General features: G+C 35.2%; 1 protein-coding gene across 1 annotated transcript; it reads right to left on the bottom strand.

Annotated features, from left to right (window-relative positions):
* Window positions 1-888: 888 nt before the first annotated feature.
* Window positions 889-14720, bottom strand: LOC105055924 (uncharacterized). Its single transcript, XM_073247498.1, has 25 exons — window positions 14262-14720; window positions 14020-14185; window positions 13582-13698; window positions 13290-13423; window positions 12860-13019; window positions 11842-11909; window positions 11436-11534; window positions 11146-11261; window positions 8069-8243; window positions 7870-7980; window positions 7696-7774; window positions 7415-7558; window positions 7165-7278; window positions 5967-6088; window positions 5502-5584; window positions 5276-5400; window positions 5077-5197; window positions 4810-4947; window positions 4461-4557; window positions 4225-4350; window positions 2199-2291; window positions 2010-2115; window positions 1784-1926; window positions 1617-1703; window positions 889-1376 (listed from the first exon to the last, which is right to left on the bottom strand). The coding sequence occupies exons 1-25, from the start codon at window positions 14568-14570 to the stop codon at window positions 1248-1250; spliced, it is 3162 nt and encodes a 1053-aa protein (XP_073103599.1). The 5' UTR covers window positions 14571-14720; the 3' UTR covers window positions 889-1247.
* Window positions 14721-20115: the final 5395 nt, after the last annotated feature.

Genomic DNA, 20115 nt, shown 5'->3' on the forward strand with positions numbered 1-20115 from the left:
TCATCCTGCCACCATCGCCACCTCCACCCAACTCACCCCGCCATCACTACCACTTCCTCCCCTTCCTTTCTATCGCTACCACCACCGAACTCCCCTCTTTGCCCGTCTCCTCCTGCACCTCCTCCCTCTAGACCGCACTCACCCCGCCACCCTACCACCTCCTCATCCACCGAACTCACCCCGCCATCAGCATCACTTCCTCCCCTTTCTTTCCTTGTTACCACCGTCAACCTCTCCTCCTTCGTCCACCTCCCCCACCCCCCCCACCTCCCCCCACCCCCCCCTCCCCACCTCCCCCACCATCTGCAAACTGATGAAGAACCAACAACTCCCCACATCCCCCACCATCCGCAAACTGATGAAGAACCAGCAACGATAGAAAGACGATACCGACAGAGAGACGGCACAATGAGGAATAAATTTTGATCGAAATACCATAGGATCACTAGTGGAGGCTGCTGAAAAAATAAATAAATAAAAAAAAATCTAGATTGAACCAACTTTGGATCCATCTGATTTAGTTCAACCAAATTAGAATACTTTTAAGAAGAAAAAAAAAATAACATCATCCTAAGAACCCTTATGTAATGGACGGTTATGACATTTTGTATCATTTTATTAAAAATAATAAAAGAGCACCCCATAAAAATTAACTCATAAAACCACAAAGTAACCCACTGAATCAGTTTTTAAGGTTTAGATGTAAAAAGCCAGCAAGAATTTTTCTACACAGGCATCTAGAGTCCGAGTATTTGGTGACCTATTTGCTAACCAGCTCTAGGTAAGGACAACTATGATCTCATAACTCACCCATCGCTTGTGGGGAAAAACGATTTCTGCCATTAATCCTACCGATGTGATACGCATACCACCACATTACAGAACAAATATTATAAATGACAGCCCCCGATTTAATTAATATATAAAATATACACATTTCTGCTTTGTTGGTGCTTTCTTTGCACCAATCTCTCTGATCACCCAAAACCTCGCTCTCCCCCGATGTCAAACAAAGCATGAACCAGCAATTTTAACTTCGCTATAATCACACCCAACAATGATCGTTGCCACCTGATGAACAAAATTGCGATCCCATCATTGGGAACGATTGCATGATTAAACCTTGACATCTTCTAGCTCTGAGATACCAAACTGATTCTCACTGATGATTTGAAGCATATGTCTAGCTATCTCGATGCCAGAAACTAACAAAAGCATGTATGGGCTATGATGGGAAGAACATAGGATTAGCTATGGAACCTTGGAGCCTTGAGAAGATATACACTCTTCACAAACCCCTTACCCACTTCTCCGACTTCTCTTAGAATATCTGTTGGGTCTCTCCTAATCTCATCACCTTCATCTCGACCACGTTTCTGCAAGAAGCAAAAAATCTGTCAAAATTTGATCTACCTTTCAATAGCCCCATGCTATAACCGCACAAGGAGGATGAGATAATTGAACAAGAAAATGGTCTATTGTTAAGAATAGCACTTGATGCCATACGGAGGAATTAGATATTCAACCGATTCCAAATAACATGAAAGGGAGCACAGCATTTTTTTGGTTAGTTCTACCAGCGATGATGTAAATTCTCCATTAAATGATCCAGTTACCTTTGAATCCCTCTTCTCCCATGTCAGACCAATTGCATCACCTCCAAGAGAATCACACCACACATTGAAGGTGTCCGGAAACTCCCTCTGTTAATTGATTAAACAATATAAATTTCTTTTCCCATCAAATGGATTGAACTTTGGTAGCTAAACAGTGACATGTTTACCTTCAGGTCCTCCAAAAGATATCTAACTGGATCAAAGTTGACCATCAGCTTATTCCTTGCATCTTCCAAGCTTTTCAGTGCACCCCCAAGTGACATGTAGGGATGGAAACCCTTGCTTGCTCTTCCCCAAATTACATGCTTTCCTGCAAGGTTGTCCCCAAGTACCTTGCTTTAGAAAGAAGAGCAATAAGACCACACTAAAGATTGAGCAAGTCAATAAACCAACCATTATTAATTTCAGCTGGGAAAAGAAGGCTTCGAGGATAAGAAAGTTTATCTCGATGGAGAAGAACCACGGCATCATAGTTATTCAAAGGAGTCCGGAACAGACACTATGACCAAATACAGAAGTAATAAGATGAAATGATTATTGTAATCCACCGAAATCAATCGAAGCATGGAAATCAGGTGTCACCTCCCATGTGTAAGGGCCATTATGACCCTGAAGGATCAGATTGGTCAAAAGATCTGCACTGCTTCGGGCATAAGAAACAATCCGCTTGAGCACCTTCTCCACAAAAAAAAAAAGTTGTACCAAGGATCAATGTCTAAATTAGCATCACATGCACTCAAGTAAATACAAAAGAAATAATTTGAAAGAATTTCAGTGACTTGACATGATCATGGACCATGCATAGAATGTTGTGGTACAGTGATGTTTTAAAAGCGTATATCTCATGACCGCTGGATTAACCACTAACAAGCAGAATTCTTTTCTGGAACAAGGAGCTGGGTGTTGAAACAGTTGCTTATTCAGAGAGGTTATTAGTCAGAAATACAGTGGAGTTATTAGTTAGAAATACAGCGGCATCTAGAAACAATGGTCAGGTTCATCACCAGCATCTAGAATCAACAAAAGGCCCATCCAAAGACAAGAAGCATTAGACTTTTAGAAAAAGGAAAGAAATTATCTGTCCATCAAGAAAGATTTAAGTTAATTTAAATGGAATAATGATATTGCCTATTTTAGTAAACTTACCATGTTAAAAAAGGAGAAAAAAATTGACATATCTCGGAGCTCTAACACAGTGCAGGGAAGTTTAAAGTCATCCTAGACTTTAAATAACCGCACAAGTTCAACTCAATAAGTTGGATTCATGCTATAATACCAAATACAGATGCCATACCATCAGAAGAAAAAGAGAGTTCAAATGATATTTGCAGTTCTTACATGCAAAAACAGAAAAAAAATAAATAAATAAATAGTTCGGGCAAGTTACATGTATAAGAGAAGATGTGAAAATGAGAAAAAATGGACTGCATCACCAAAGGATCAGGATTCAACCAGCCAACAAAGTACAAACCAATTGGACCCATTTGCATCCTCAGACTTAGGTGCTGGTAGTCAGATGGCTAGGAATACTAGTGCAACAGTGGTTTCCAATCCATGACAACTAGGTTTCCAGTACCAACGTGCACCATAGCTGGTACAAGGCATAGCATTTTGACCCAATAGTGTACCTGTATGGTACAAGGGCTTGTTATGCCTCTGTATTGATACATGGTTCAGCTGCTGTCCCCAATCCCAACAGCGTACCATGTGTCAGTACAGGGGCATACTGTACTGACCTGACCCATTGTGGTAATGTACCGACATGGGATTCAGGACTGAGATTGAAAACCTTGACCAAGAGAAATCGAATATGCATATGTGCATATATATAGGGCAACCAACCCACAAAAGCATGACACAGAGAAAGAGAGAGAGAGAGAGAGAGATCTGAAAAAGGGGATCATGTTTGCTTAACAAATGGAACAATTTCTTTCCATAGGTGTTGACCATCAACATTAACACCACTATTGGTATAACGAACAATACCATCATCACCATTGAAATAACCAACATGCATAACTATCATGGACTCAAGTAGTGAAATAGTATAGAAAATAATTTCTGTATCCATGGGAAAGAATGATGGCCTTTAACATGGTTGTATCTGTGGAAATGAGCTCATATATAACATTACTTGCTGCTAGCAATAATGTTGAAGTTCATTTCTCCAAAAATAGTTTGCATATCAATGCCAAGGCAGATAAGAGATCATAAAAAAATTACTTTCAAGATTCATGCAAGTCAGCCTAGTTCTCCAATCCGTAGTTATTGGCTTAAAGGCATCATTAATATATTAATATTCCTGAAAGAAGAAATTTAAATCAGTTACTGTTTCTAGGACTTTCAACCTCAATTCAGTAGCAAAAGAAGACATTTGCTTTGGTGAAACTATACATGGCAGCAGATAATTGTTTGATGACTGGAAGTCTAATATCTGAGCACCTGAAATTAAAGTTTAGAACAATATATTGCAAACAACAGCTTGCGATACCACTTTTTTTACACGAACATTTATTATAGTTTCTAACTGATATGAAGAAATATGAAACAATTCAAGGTGAAAATTTGACTGTTTTTGTTGATGATGAATACAGAGGAAGTAAATTACCAATCTGTTTGGTGAGAACTTGGTCCAAGCTTCAGATGCCTTATCATATGATGTGGCCAAGAACATAGCCGTCTCAACATCTTGGGCATTTTCTTCATAAGATTTTCTGCTCAACATAAAGTTTTCCTGTCCAACAAAACACAATGTTACCCATCACATATTGACAGATGATATTAACAGTAAATAATTTGTTAAGCATTAATACCAATAATTTGAATACAACATAAAGTACTCACATTTATCTCCTTCTCATCCTTCGATGTAAAATCATTGTTTATGTCAACAATCAAGGGAGAGAAGATCCAATCATAATTTGATAGTAACCGCAAGAACCTGCAGTTCAAGTTGACATCTTAATTTAATGAATAACAAAAGACATAGTAAAAAGGAACATGTTTTTACATAGAAGAAACACCATTCAAAACAAATTACAAATGGAAACATTTGTTCTGTGGCCAGAAGTAGTTTTCATTTAACAAACCAAGAAAAAAGTTAGACCAGAATGGTAACCTACAAAAGTAAGTTAGACACAGGATAAGTGAGATTATGATGATCAGCCATCTGAGGCAGTAGAGACAAGCATACCTTAAAAATCCAGTAATCCGTGAGCAAGGAGCATGAAATGGAAATGGCTTCAAAAAGAGGTATGCAACTACCAATTCAATTGCCTCCTCGGCCAGGAATGATGAAAATAGATGTGAAGAAACCCAGCGTTTTGCAAGCCTTTACAACAGGGGAAAAGAAAAAGGAAAATTAATGCAAGGGTGAACAAATATCAACATGAAAGATACAGCTTTACAGGTAAGACAGAAATATCAAGCCATATCTAATCCACAGAAAACAAGATCTCACCTAACAACAGGTCCATACGTAGGGAAACGGCCATGCAAACCATTAATCATGCTAGAATGCTGGCTTCGGAGGAATAACTCCTTGTCTATAGATAAAGCACTTTTTACTTTATCATTTCCAGCTATAAGAAATCATTCATCTATTAGTTAAACATAACATAGTGACAATTAAAAAAAGAAGCACAACTGAACTTTCAAACCTTGGATTCTTGACAGGTTCAAGCCTCTCTCATGCAGAATTCTAAGACAAAATGCATATCCAGACATAAGCACATCTACCTCATCTTCACTAGCAGTACAAAATACACCCCAACGATCCTGAAGGCTGCCATAATAATAATTAAATCATCAAGTCAAGAAGCATGTAGATGTCAATAACAAAAGAAGCTCTACAGTCAACCTTCCTGGAAAGCTTAATATCACTACCTTTCTCCAATTTTTAGAAGAAACGCAGATTTAGTCTTCTCAATAGCTACATGGTCCAAGGGCCAGTTCCCTGATCCCTCCAACTGTATATGGTCATACAAAAAACTTTCAGAAATGTTATAAATCTGCAGTAATGCATGAATCATCATAGCTTCCAAATGGTGGAAGAAGGCTAATAAATCAGTGGGAAACATGAATGGAGGAAATGCTAATGGAAAATTCCAGTAGTCCAGAAATGACTGGCTTAATGGAACACAAGAAAAACTTAAGAGAAATGAAATATCATTCGCAGAATACAACATATTTGATAACCATTTCTCCATCATTTTCTAGATGTTCCTTATATACTAAGCATTTAAGCCTACAAAATTTCTCATGATTAAAAAGATTAAATTACTTTAATCTTTCCATCTATTAAATGTCATCAAGTCAAATCACAAAAAAAAAGGTAGCAGGGTGTAATACCTGAATCATAACTTCTAGCGGCCGGATACAAGTTGTAGTGAAATTTGGCGGTTTTCTATCAAAACCATTTTCATAAGCCAGTGGATGAGGTTCAGGAGGAAGGACAGATGTGTGCCTGAAAGCTACACCAACAACCAACATATTAAATGCATAACTAAAATAAGGAGATAAGGTTGATAATAGGGGGAAAAAAAACTAAAATCAACAGACGTTGTTTGAGCTGTCATAGATAATTTTGCATAGCTTTTGCTACAAAACATTGGTGAGAAGACAGGTCAAGGATTTATAACTTATTCTCACATTAACTTTGTTTCACTTGTGCAATGTCATAGAATAGCTTTCTATAGCTTCATTGCAGACAGCAACTCTAAGAAAGTGTTCTTGCTTCTGCTCGCATATTCCAGAATGAAGGATGACATATTTTCTGGATCAGACCTGGTAGTAGTTTCACAAGACTGCAGATTCCCAGCATCACTCCATTCCCTGCTGATAGAACCAGTCCCCCATGGCAGTCGGGGTTTGGTGCAGTACATGGGTCTCATGGGTGACAGATGGGCCTTATGTACCATCCCACCAGTCATCGCATGCAGGGACTGGGGCAGGAATGAGAGTGGTGCCAGGAAGCATTTTCATTCACAGGTTACACAACCATACAACTGAACTGACAACAACAAATGTGGGATGCTCTAATTCCTAATTTTTATGCAAAAGAATCCCTGAATTCATGTGTATGTGCCAAATGAAAAAAAAAAAAACCTAGCCTATTTTTCCCCAGACTCATTCTTTGACTATTAAAGCGAGCATAACACCATCAAAGTCTTCTGCAACCGAGCACATGCAACAGATGCTACACAAGGAACCAAATGAAAGAAAATTCAAATTGCTGGGTTCTTCCGTATTAAGAAAAAAGGCTGAAGGCCTAGAATGCCAGCAGCTAGCCTTTTCAAATAAGCTTTTAACCTGGTAAATTTCTCTGCATTTCCATCACTACAGTGATTGAGACACTTTTTTATTGTAAATCTTCATGTGCTAAATTGCATAATAATTATGCAACCATAAAAAACAGTGGATCTACCGGACAGAAAACAGGCATTATGATGAACTAAGATAGATGGACCAAAGGAAAAAAATAAATAAAGAAATACAGCATATAAACCAGCATGCATTTTGCTTTCTTTGATTTCAAATAAAAAGAAACCTGGATCTAGTGGCTGTACACTAGATATTCTCAAAGGAATATCATCTAGAAGCCGTAACCGCTTAGCCAAAATCTCAAAAGCTCTAATCAGACCCCCAGAAAATGATATAGGATCTGTCAATCAACAAATGCAACTTATCTGTTAAAAATATGACTGCACATAAAAACAATAAAAAGATTTTAAAAAATAAGTGCATTAGAAACAGAAAAACATTTAATATTTGTAACAACAATCTAGCAAGAGTCTCACCTTTACCATCAAGATGTAGGCAAAAATCAAGCTGATCTACTATGACAACCATGTCTTCTTTCAGTAGAAGAAAATGCTTAGTAAGAATATACTCAATGATTATTTTGATAACAAGATGTCTCTCCCATGGCTCACACTCCCACACTGAAAACAGGCATAACGGTGAATAAATAATTAATCAGTCTTCCTGACATATATAACACCATACCATATTCATTAAAGAAAGCAAGCAAGAAATATGATAAAATAAATCAAAATAAAAACAGAAAGATTGGAATTGCCTGTGCTCTCTGCAATGGTTCCATCTTTAAATCGCCTTAGTTCTGCTTTTTCTTCCCAAAATTTTCTGAATTTTACAACCTGGAAAATGATATATGTATCAGTTTTTTTTTTTTTTCAGTTTAATATGAACATCATTCATTTTAAGTGACTTAAAAAACAAAAAAAGAAAATACCTCTTCTTTATTCTCAGGGCTTGGACCAACATCTACCACTCGAAAGCTCTTCTCTTGGGAGCTAGTCATTATACCAACAAGCATGGGCTCATAACTGAACTTTGAGAAACCCTACATAAGCATCTTGATCATCTAAATTATTACCATCAGATATTTTATGAAGAAAAAAAAAGTGATTTTTAAGGATCACATAGCATACGTCATCTATATTCCATTCAGATGGTGTGTTTCTCCAGTTCACACGGATTAACTTTGCTCTGTCACTTAGACCTTGTTGAATTAGAGAGTTCATGTCTTTCTCGCATATTCTCCAACATTCATCATCCAAGCAGAAGTCTGACGCATAAACTCTAGCATTTCCTTTCATGTTTATTCTGGAAATGAGAAAACAAGGTAAAAACAATAAAGTAATTTATATTTTATATTTGTATATTCAAAATAATAGGCAACATATGGCTTGATTATAAATTAACATTATGGACAGTAATAATAAATTTTGCAAGTTTCATGGAGTTGCCCAAGACAAACTGGAAAACTGATTCTATAAATACGTCAGTTGATAAAATGATTAAGTTTTCGAATATATTGCACATTTGACAGGAAATTTACCCTGAAAAAATAGTTTTGGTAATTTATTGCCTCTTTAATTGGAAAATCAAGAATAATATTTAAGTTCCGAACTATAGGCAACTGTAAATAATCAGAAATCATATGCAGAATATTTCATCCATAATTTGTTTGGTGCTAATTTCACCCATCATTTCTGATCTCTCTATTCTAACTCAATATACAAGCTATAAACAAAAAAAAAAAAAAAGGAGATTTAAGTGTTAGACCTGATAAAAGCTGTCATATACACCAAAAGACGTAGTAGAATAGTTTCACAAATTCTAAAAACCAAATTGAAAGATAATTGTTGGTGGGCCTGTGATCTATTCAGTATTTAAAAATGTAATACTGACATTCATAAGAAACTATTTATCGAGGCTTAGTATTTGCATATTCTGGATTTGCCGCTTTAAAGTTCTAAGCATGGACATAACATTATGGGAGTTTCCACTGTTTTAGTGCTTAGGCAATAGGTGTTGAAATATCATGCATATATTAAACATAATTATCATGTCTTCTCCCAGCTATTCAAAGTCAGCTTTACAGATCCTCAGTGGCCAAGCATTCCTATTTAGGGCTATCTCTAATCCTATTCTGCTCCAATATGGATCCTTTGAGGCCTATAAATATTAATCCACCAACTAAGCAGCCAAAATTTCCCTTCAAATAACAGAAAAAAAAAATGCAAAGCAATGTATCAATATATAGACATCACAGCATTGAATAATAGAAATAAAATGAAGAAGAAGAAGCACCAGCAGGAGGAACCAGTGATCTCACATGGCTAGATGGGCACTAAAAATACATATAATGGACATATGGCCATTTTGGTTGAGAAAACAAATATCACTTGTGCAGCTGAGGGCATTGACAAACCTAAACTACCCTATTCACAGAGACAGAATCATTTTCAATCTCACACAAAGGAAAGAAAAAGAAATTTAGGGCTTCAATGCTAATAATCCAATCACCCTAGCAAAGTTGTATCTTCTTTACCATTCTAAATGAAAAGTACTAAAAGGAAAACTCTTCTATTTATAATTTCTCTGCTACTGCCTCAGAGCCAACTTTGCCAACTCCAAGACCAAAAGCCACACTCTGCACTTTATAGTCTAGTCTAGCACTACAGAGTTTGGAAATAAGATGCTAGAGTGAATTTAATATCGAAAGTTGAAATAACTACCAGCAGTAAAAATATAGCAACGGTTAAAGGAAACAAAAGTACAACACCACAGAATCCAACAGATTACTTTCCTCGCCTCTTTTCTCCATCATAAGTTCAATAGTTATTTTGACAACAAATGATGGCCACTTTCACATTAGAGTTCTGTCCTGAGCAATGGTTTTAATAAATACAAATTTGGCCAATTGCCTACTATTCATGATTCTCTTCCCTTACATAACCAATAAGTAAGGGTTCTACCTCCTGGACCAAGCTCTTAAAATTCTTTATCACCATTCTTCTTATTTGAAAATTTTGGAGAGAAGAAGAGAAAAAATCGGAATCCCACATTTGATTAGGAGAGAAGACCAAGTCAGAATCTCTCATTTGGATAGTTAAATAAGGAGAGAGGAGAAACAAAGAGAAGAGTTTTGTCTCCTGAAACACTGTTTGATCTCTCTGAAAGTAGAGATGTTTGGGGAGAAGAGAAACACCCTTTCTCTTCTTTACTTTCTCTCAGGTCCAAAGTTCACCACTCCTCTCATTTTCCTTCTTTTCTATTCTCTCTTCTGCTACTTATTGAAAAAGAGTGTCAAACTTTTGCACCCATAAACATGCAAATCTCAGTTCTTTCCAGCAATAATTCTTATGAACTTCAGTACATATAAGCACACCAAATTAAAAGTTCTTCAGCAATTTAACCTTAGATGCAACTTCCAAGCTACAATGGTGTAAAGAAACATGAGCACACAACTTGGATGCGTGCATTACATACACACATGCACATACATAAAGTATATCTTAGCATTAAATATAGCATTTCTTCAAATAATTATCCCCTGCCGTGAACATATTTCTTTCTCTTTTATTCTTGCAAAATATTGGTTGGTATAATACCATTACCATTAATGCCATAGAAGCATTAGTATTTAGTACTTTTTTCATCAGTCCATGAACATACAGGAATGGCTATGATGTATATTCATTATCAAATTGATTTGCTTGTTCTTCCCTTGAAGTGACATGCCACAGATCTATAACCCTCTTATCAGCAGTTACAACTTACAAGTGCAAAATGTGAAGACATAACTCATTAGAAATGTTATTTAAAGTTCCTTGCTCTAGTGTAAGGGGTTGGGGCATAAAGAATTCTTCGGAGATTAGGCATTGGATAGCACCAAATGGTGAGATAATTTGAATTTAACAAATGGAAAAAGTTTTGTTAGCTAAAGTTGGTTATGGTCCTTCAAGAACATGCAATTCAACAATATAAATTGACACAATTATTATATGCTAATCTGGGCAGTCTGCTAAGGTAGCTAAATAATAAGTATGCCTCAGTCCAAGCATCCTGAGATACTGATCGATATAAGCCATTCTCTGATTCAGTAGCTACTTGCTTTAACAAAAGGAAATCTGCTTGTTTAACTCATATATCTTATAAAAGGATGAAGAAACTAATTTGTAAAAGCCACAAAATGTGTTAATATATTTCATCTGCGTACCTCATGCAGTAATCAAACTTAGCAGCAAAATCAACCTTGGTCATGAAAATCTCATCAAATCCACCACCTCTGCATTTGTCGATGCAATTGAGTGTCCATGAAGCCTCATCTTGAAGCTGAGTAACCAAGCGTATTCAGACATATTCACAGGTGAGCATGTAAAGTAAACATGAGCATTCAAGGACACATACACACACTCCCTCTGTGTGTGTGTGTGTGTGGCGCGCGCGCGTGTGTGTGACAGACATAAATGAGAATTAGGAAAATTGACTTGCTAGGTTATATTATACCGCAGAAAAGGCAGTCCTTGTCATCCGGAATGTCAAATTAAAATGGCCAGATGTATCACAGAGAACAACACTAAACAGCTGCAAGTATTGAGCCATATCCTGGAATTTTGCCCCATAAATATTATCAGAAAGATGATAGAAATGGAATGTACAGCATGCATATATCTTCATTTGATTAAAATGGAATTTCCTTGTAACAATTAAAACATTGGATAACCATTTCACGTTGCATAAAAAAGCACTTACATAAATGCTACAATGAAGCAAGTGAGAAAGCTAAATGCAGAAATTCACTGACCATCTTATCAGAATATACAAAACAGAGAAATTTGCACTGTCACATCTGGAATATAAAAAAAAAAAAAAAAGACATGTGCATATATAAAACAAAATATAAGCAGCATACCTCCTTGGACAGGTTACTGTGGCCTAGAGGCTGAAGAGACAGGCCCTTTTCAAACAAACTTGAAGTTGCTGCAAGTAGTAGTATAAAATTCAGTATTTCAAGGCAAGCATGCAAGTATTAAAAAAGAAAAAAGAAAAGAAACGAAAGAAAAGATCTAACAGTTATAGTGACAAGGTTCAAAAAAAAGGTTCTGTATAGCATTGCCTGACTAACCAAAAAACAAATGTTACTACTCAAATATGCATGGAGCACAAAAAGATTTAGTCAATCAAAAGAATCAATGATAACAACATATTACTTAATCAAAAAGGATTTCATAAAAATAAATAAATAAATCAACCACAGTAACTGCATAGATCTATATATTTTTGAGGAAAAAAAAAAGGAATGAGGAATATAAATCATCAATCAAAACACAGAGAGCATCTTGGCTGAGATTATAGTGCCATGGTGATCAGAATGTGAAAAAGGATACAGCAAAACCACTGGGACCAGGTTTATAAGTGTGTAAGCATAGGTCAATTTTAAATTATACAAATCAGCCAACATTATTTTTTCCTCCATTTCAGCAGGTTAACCAGAGAAGAAAACCATTCTTCCACATACCAACCTTCATTTAGCACTCAAAAATTTCTAGTGTCTCTTCGTCTGTGTGGAACAAAAGATCTGGACAGTGGTATCTCAACAATGGACCAAAAGTACATATATAAATGTTGCACTGTAGTCAAAATCTGACAAGCAGCCACAAAGGACTAATTAAAAATGAAACAGAAAAATCCAACTGAATTTGGCATTCCCTGCATAACTGTAAAGTCTACTAATGTCTCAATCATGCACTATAATTAAACTTGCAATCATACGGGCACAGACAAACATGTCAAACAATGCTTGTTCCTTAATCACCAAAGCAATGACAGAAAATTTCTTCTCAGCAGCTATTGTCATAAGGTATGAACTTAACCTCAAAATATTGTACATATCATCAACATGACTAGGAAACATTAAATGAAGTGCATACCAATAAATTTCAATGTGACCCGAAAAATTTGCATCGCGTTCATTGACTTGTTTATAAGATTTCCCCCAGATCGTACTGTCAGGTATGACATTATGATAGATATCAAGTAACCATTTAAGCAATCATGCATGTAGATGAAACTTCTATGTCGAGCCCAAACCTGCATCATAAAAAGTAAAAAAAAATTATGTCTTCAATAAAAGAACAAAAGCAATATAGCTGTATATGCAGCATATATATTATCATTCAAGCTAAGACATGCTGCTCCACTATCTCAACAAAAAATGTACCCTGAGGAGGTTAGCAGGAATATAAACATATTTGGAAATACCAGCAGGTGCAGAATATTGTAGAGGTTCTTTAACTGACTTATGAACCAGCATTTCACAATGAACTTGGAAAACCAATGCTAAGAAATTACCACACTTACTTTAAGTAAAATTAAAGCCTCTTCCAAGCTCTTCCATTCAAGAAAAACTTTTCTGACAAATTCTGCACTTTCCTCCAAAAACATGTCTTCCATTATACTGCTATTGTACTTTGGAGTAGCTTGAGTAACACCACCTTCCAGAAAAATCCAAAGAGCAATTGTAAGAAAGAAAAGACAATAGCCAGCAACAAAGCCCACATACAATTTTTATTTGAAACACAAGTTAACTAAAAATAAAGAGGAAGAAAAGTCATCCCAAAATTCCAGTTCTGGATGAAGAAGCAGGAGTTACCTTGGCTGAATGAACGAACATTATTTCTTGTTAAATTCAACCTCGAGACATTAAACACAGATGTAGCTGTTGGTATTATCCGAATGAAAAATTCAGAATGCTCAGCAATCTCCATGACTACACCAACAAAGGATCACATCAGACTTTACTTATCCAGATATTAACACCCTTTCATTAATAAGCCACCTAAGGAGGGCTACATTACGTAAAAGAATATGCTAATTGACCGTTTATAATCATCCAAGCAATAAAATTATCATGTGGGTCATAATCCTCATCCAAGCAATAAAATTATGATGTGGGTCATGATCCTCATCCAAGCAATAAAATTATCAGGCGGGTCATAACCCCATTAAACTAGTAACGAACCAAAGTAGTGCATAATGCATGTAACTACAAATTGAGCTAAAAACTCGAAAGCAATCTACGTAAAAGAACCTGGGAAAACTAACAGAACAGGCTTTCGGGCCTCATTCTGAAAGGTAGACCATCCAATCTTCCTCACGACAGGGCATGATTTTAAGCTCTTCTCAACCACACGAAGGTAAAGGGATCTCTTTGCATGGTACCGATGGTTCAAGTAATCCTTCTCGTGAAAGCACTCCTAGAAACAGCAGCAGTACTAAGTTTCAAAAAACAAAACAAAAAAAACAAAAACCCCTCCTTTTTCGTTTTCTCACCTTGGGCATCCGAATTAGAAGATCAACATTGACATCAGGTTTTGCAATAGACCGGATGGAGTGGCTGCCACCGACTTGGACATGCTCCGGGCTCTGGAACGTGAAGGAGACCTTGTCGGAGGGCACGCGAAGGTCTCTGATGAAGGCCGGAGTCGATTCAGAGCTTACCTCCTGATCTGGGATCGCTCTGATGGCATCTATGACCGAAGAGACAGCTCGATCCAGGGAATTGATGGCGGAAGCGTCGAGCCGGACCTCCTTCAAGAGCTCACTCACCTTGAGATCCATGGAGTCTGTTTCCGGGCCCATCGTCTCTACGGCTCCTCTCCTCTCTCGGCTTCGTTTCTCCTGGAGATTCGTCGCCGGTGGCGGTGCAGAAGGCGGATGGGAGTGTTTATTAGGGTTTTAGAGGGAGTAGCGGGAGAGATGTCGAAGAGGGGAAGAGTTTGGGTTTAAGTGGGGATAGGTTTGTAACGAAACCGAGATACTTAACTATAATAATACCTTTGTCCGGGAGCTTCCTGAAAGATATCCTCTGAGCCGATTTTGAGCTGACGGCCTACTAACGCGATCAGTATCTTCTAATTAGTTCAAAACTGACGAAAGGATTGTTACAGATAGACCCCTATCAATTGAAAGATTTACATATAAGTATCTATCGTTTTATTTGAGCAAGTTCTGCACGTGGATCGCCGGAACTAGGTATTTAGTAAACTTGTTCTCTTTTTACATAACCTCGTGTGAATATCCCCTTCAATAGATGTTAGCATCTATATCTTTATAACGTACTTATCTTTCATGTATACCTATCTTTTTCATTTTTACATATATACCCACCACAAGGACATGAGATTATACATGCAAATATTAATTTTTAAAAAAATATTAATATAAATTTCAATATTTAAAAGCATATGTATAAAAAAAATTCTAAAAATCTCATTGCCCACTGTGAGATTTTCTCTATATCTTGGATAATAATTTAGTAGATCCAAAAGCTCCAACTCATGATTTTTTAATATCATGATAACATATAAACTAATTATACTAAATCTTCCAACTTGGATAGTTGGGCTACTATAGTTTTGTGTTTGTATTTATATATATTTTTTGTGTCCATATTCAACTAATTATACAAAGTAGTTTGATTTATCAAGTTCAAATACATCACTAATTTTTTTTCTTTTTCTTTTGAACAGTATAAAGACATTTGATTCACTTTTTCAAGATAACTCTTACCATCAAGTATATGAATTAAGATGCACTTTATAGATGCAAGTATCTACACTATGACCTTCAATCTGTGCTTCACTTGTCATCTGAACTATTTATATGACTTTGACTTTTGATAAGGGTTATATCATGTGTGATCAAGTTATATTTGATCAAAATTATACTAGATTATTATGATTTTTTTCAGTTTCTAGTTTTGAATTTGCCAATGTAATTGCATATAGTGTCAATTTGATTGCATATAATTTTCATTCACCATTTTCCCATCTCTTAGACATCATAGAAAAATTTATTTATGTGAATAACATATCCAATTAAATCATATTTTATTTGGAATATTCATATTCTTGTTTTGAAGAATATTGAGTTGTTTCTCTTTTTAGGAATTTCGTGCCATGCATTTCTATTTCTAGATGCTACAATGATTTAAAAATTCTTATTTTACATGGTTATCTTTATAAAAACTATGGGTAGGCAGTTTTTTGCTATGAAAAAAATTGAGAAATATTTGCTACCAGATAAAGAAAATGCTATAATATAAAGTTTGGTTGAATTTACTAATATCTCATGCAAGACGTGAATGTACATAGATCCTTTTTGTAAATCATATCTAGCTTCTATCAAAATTATGTAGAATCTTATCTTATCATTATCTACAAATCAATCTTAAAAAATACCTCTCTAAATTGCAAACACCTTCAATCTAGTTTACTCTAGCATATTAGTATGATCATTTGTTTAAGCATTTTGGTGGGATCATTGTAAAATATGAAGGAGATTATATATAGATCTCTCTTTCTTCATAGGCATTCTCTGCTATACAAAAGAGCATCTAAAGCCTAATGACAAACCCCTGCTACCCTGCAATTTGAACTTATCTTGGATGCAAGCTAGATAGCTTCAATAAAATAAGGAGTATTTTTATAATAAATAAAAAGATAAATGGGTAAAAGCTTGGCTGATTGTTTATCTTCCTTTCTTTCCTTTCCCATCTTAACCTTGAAGACTATGGCATATGTCTTCCTCACTCTCTCTTAGCTCTTGTCCCATTCATGACACACCTAGCCATAACCATTATCAGCCACCTCCCACTTGTTACACCAACCTTGTTATTTTTTCCATCATCACTCCATCTGTCTTCATCCTTTGCCCCATCCCCTCCATAATCTCCTCCCTCCATAAAGGCTTAAAGCTATTACTAGCAATGCAACCTACTTGAAAACTCTGAGAAGAAACATCAAATTATCACATCTCCATAAAGTCCAAGCACATTAGATGGATCTACATGCATCCCATATCTGAGTACTCTTTTTTATCCACCAAAGATATCACATGAGGCTATAGTGACCTCTCTACTAGAAAGAATCTGCAACTCTTAGTGGCATCGATGATCTCCATGATTTCCACGAACCCTACTACTGTTTGCTCCTCCTACTTGATGGGTGACGAGTTCGATGTTTCACTATCAAGTCTAAGACCATCACCATGTCAGCAATGCACTTATGGACATTAAAGTTATTAGTAGAAGATGGTAGTGAAAAGAAGCACATGACACTGACCGATGTCGAGGGTGCTTGATCATGTCAGTGGTATAGGCAAGGGCCTCTTAGTCATTGAAGCTACTATAGGAGAGGATGACAATAGCATGCAAAGACCTATATGGAGTTCTTGATGATCCTATGATTGACAAGGATGATGATAGAGACATGATAGAGTACATATTGGTAGATGGTGCCAAAGAACTTGAGGGAGCCATTTAGGTGCTATATTTTGTGGAAAGTTATGGATCTCCATCCTTCATTATTAGACCTTGACAATAGATGAGGGGAGAGGGAGGCATTTGAAGCAATGGCAATGGTTGATGTTTTGGATAGAGTTGCTAATTTCTCTGATTGTATTTATGTCCTATCTCAGCAATCAACTGGCAGCTAAAAGTTAAACCATATGGATTAGATTTGATAGAATTAGAGTAAATGAGAATCATATGACTCTTACAAAATTAGATCAGAGTTCGATCATGATAAATTTTTCTAAGTGAGAATGTGTAAATTCAAAGAGAATGGTTCCGTCATAATATTGATAAGCAGGCCAAAATCTTAAGATATGACCATGATCAATCATAATATGGAGTAGAACGAGATAACTGAAATAGTTTCAAAAATACTCCCGAGTACAAGAATTATATTATACGTCAAAATAAAAGATACAGTCAATCTAAACCATATCAAAATAAGCTAAGATCAATTAGATTATCTGTTTAATAGTTGACGCACATACTAATAAACATGCATAGTAGTAGGTAAATGGTATCAATCATCAAAGCTATTAAGAATAGAGGCCAAACATGGTGGCAATCGTTAGAGTTGATAGTTATTATTTTTTTGTGTAAATATGCAAATTTTATTTTATGTGGATCCTTCAATAATCAAACTAACATTTTTTATCTCATCTTAGTTTTTAATTTATCAGTAATTTCTATTCTATAAGTGGTTATATTTTAAAATTTTTACTACTGTAATCCAATACTATGCTCATAAGCTTATTTAGATTTGCCTCATTTGAATGGTGACGTGACAGTGATGAAAATTATTGAAGAACAACATATGTGGCTTATTGATACTTTCTATCATCTCTTTGATCACCATTATTTCAACCAATTTAATGTCAATGGCATACTTACACATATATCATACCCTTATCAACTGACCTATGCTAACAGGTTGCTTTGGTGGTTAATATTATAGTTAAACCTCACCATCATAAATAATTGTCCAATCCTTTACTAGCAACCTTCTATAATTTTGTTTGACATTTTTTAGATCAATTTATAATTATTAATAAGTAAGGTTATTTGTATAATTTTGACAAAACATTGCATGCAACGTGCAAAAAAATAATGTTGGCTAAATAACTTCATAGAACATATAGATATAGATTCTATAACGTAAATCACCCATAGTGTTGTTTAAATGTTAGTATTGAAAAATGTACCCTCCAAGTATTCCCATATTGAAATGAGATGCATGTGGCTCTTCATAATTTGCCACAAAGATTTTTGGATGTCGAAGGAAAGAGGGGAGATATCATTCTTTCTTGAGTATTATGAACCCACTCTGAAATGTGTAAACATGATATAGCATTAACACTTGCAAAAAATATGCATTAGCTCTTATACAAATAAAAACAAATGTATAGATACTCATACAAATATTATCTAGAAGTTGAGTTTCTTCTTCTATGTGTACTAGTTATCATCATCGGTAAATCAATAAAATTGCAACTTGAGTTATCGCTTTTAATCACGTGTTTTTAATAAGCAAGCTTTAGATAATTCAAATTCATTCTTAATAATTCTAGTGTGTTGATTGGGTCTATTTTTTGATTCTTAATTTGTTATTATCTTGTCTATGGTAAATAAAAGAGCATGTCAATATCTTGAATTGTTTTTTCATATTGTACTTATTATAGATGGCACCTCCCCTAGTTACATGTAGGCTTTCAAATCCTAATGAAGATGAGACCCGACATTAAGTCTTCAGTGCAACCACCAAGAGGCTTCTACATAAAGATCAGCTATCACCTTTTAACCAATTAGTAGATTTACCTCTCTATATTAATTTGAATATCTGCAACCTTTTTGGTGGTTATCGAAAACAAAAATCTTATCTAAATATTTTAGAATCTTATATTAATCAATCATTATTCTGAAGAATAGTATATATAAAGAGCAACATATTAAAACATTTGATATGGAGTGGTATGATGAGGTTGCTATGTTTTGGCACGGACATGTTAAAATATGACATACAGAGACACACACACATATACATGTATATATGTATAAAAGAAATTAGGAATATAAATTTAACAAAGTTTAAGTGTTTTGTTTTTAGTACAATATTGATTAGCTAAGATCAATGATCTAGATAGATAAAACTATCATACAAGCAATCTTTGATTTCTTGCTAATGGAACCTTAGTCGTGTACTACTTGTTAGCTTCAGATAATGTTTAGTAGTAGGAGTATTCACTCCAAAGATATGGTATCGAATTGTGTTAGCTTAAGCTAAACTGAGATCACATGGGTTTGTTAATTCATTTGGACTAGTATTGATGTTTAGCTAGCATGGATGTGGTGCAATCTCATATCTTGTTTGTCCATGTTGGATCAACCTAAATCGGACTTAGTATTTAAAAGTGTATTACTGATTTTCAAAACTTTTTAAAAAGTCTATACTTAACGGGATTTGATTTCATTTGATCTTTAACTTATCCATGTCTGAGTGGTGAAAATCATCTCAATACTAAAATTTATTATTTTCATATCAACATGAGATATGATCTATTGAAGTTTTGCATGATTTAAAACATCACCACTATGACAGATCTTATATATGCCAATTGTTATTTAATGCTTTATGACAAGCTCTTTTCAATATGTTATTTAAAATTTACATAGGTAAAAAAAAACTCTCAAACTAGATTCTAACACGAGACCTATACAAGATTATCAAACTTTATCTGATTCATTTATTTCTATTATTTTATTATTATTTTGTCATTCTATCTTTCAATGAGCATCTATTTTTGTTTTTATTTTTTAGTCAAGGGTTTTTTTGCA

Source organism: Elaeis guineensis, chromosome 13 (genome assembly GCF_000442705.2).
Source record: "Elaeis guineensis isolate ETL-2024a chromosome 13, EG11, whole genome shotgun sequence".
Taxonomy (NCBI): domain Eukaryota; kingdom Viridiplantae; phylum Streptophyta; class Magnoliopsida; order Arecales; family Arecaceae; genus Elaeis; species Elaeis guineensis.

What these genes read in the sequence shown, in the direction of transcription:
- LOC105055924 (XM_073247498.1), bottom strand. Translation starts at nt 14,570, where the DNA reads ATGGGCCCGGAAACAGACTCCATGGATCTCAAGGTGAGTGAGCTCTTG. An exon ending in TGTACAGCCACTAGATCCAG is followed by an intron (nt 6,089 to 7,164) that starts GTTTCTTTTTAT and finishes TTGTTGGTGTAG; the next exon opens with CTTTCAGGCACACATCTGTC. An exon ending in CGGATTACTGGATTTTTAAG is followed by an intron (nt 4,558 to 4,809) that starts GTATGCTTGTCT and finishes CTTGAACTGCAG; the next exon opens with GTTCTTGCGGTTACTATCAA.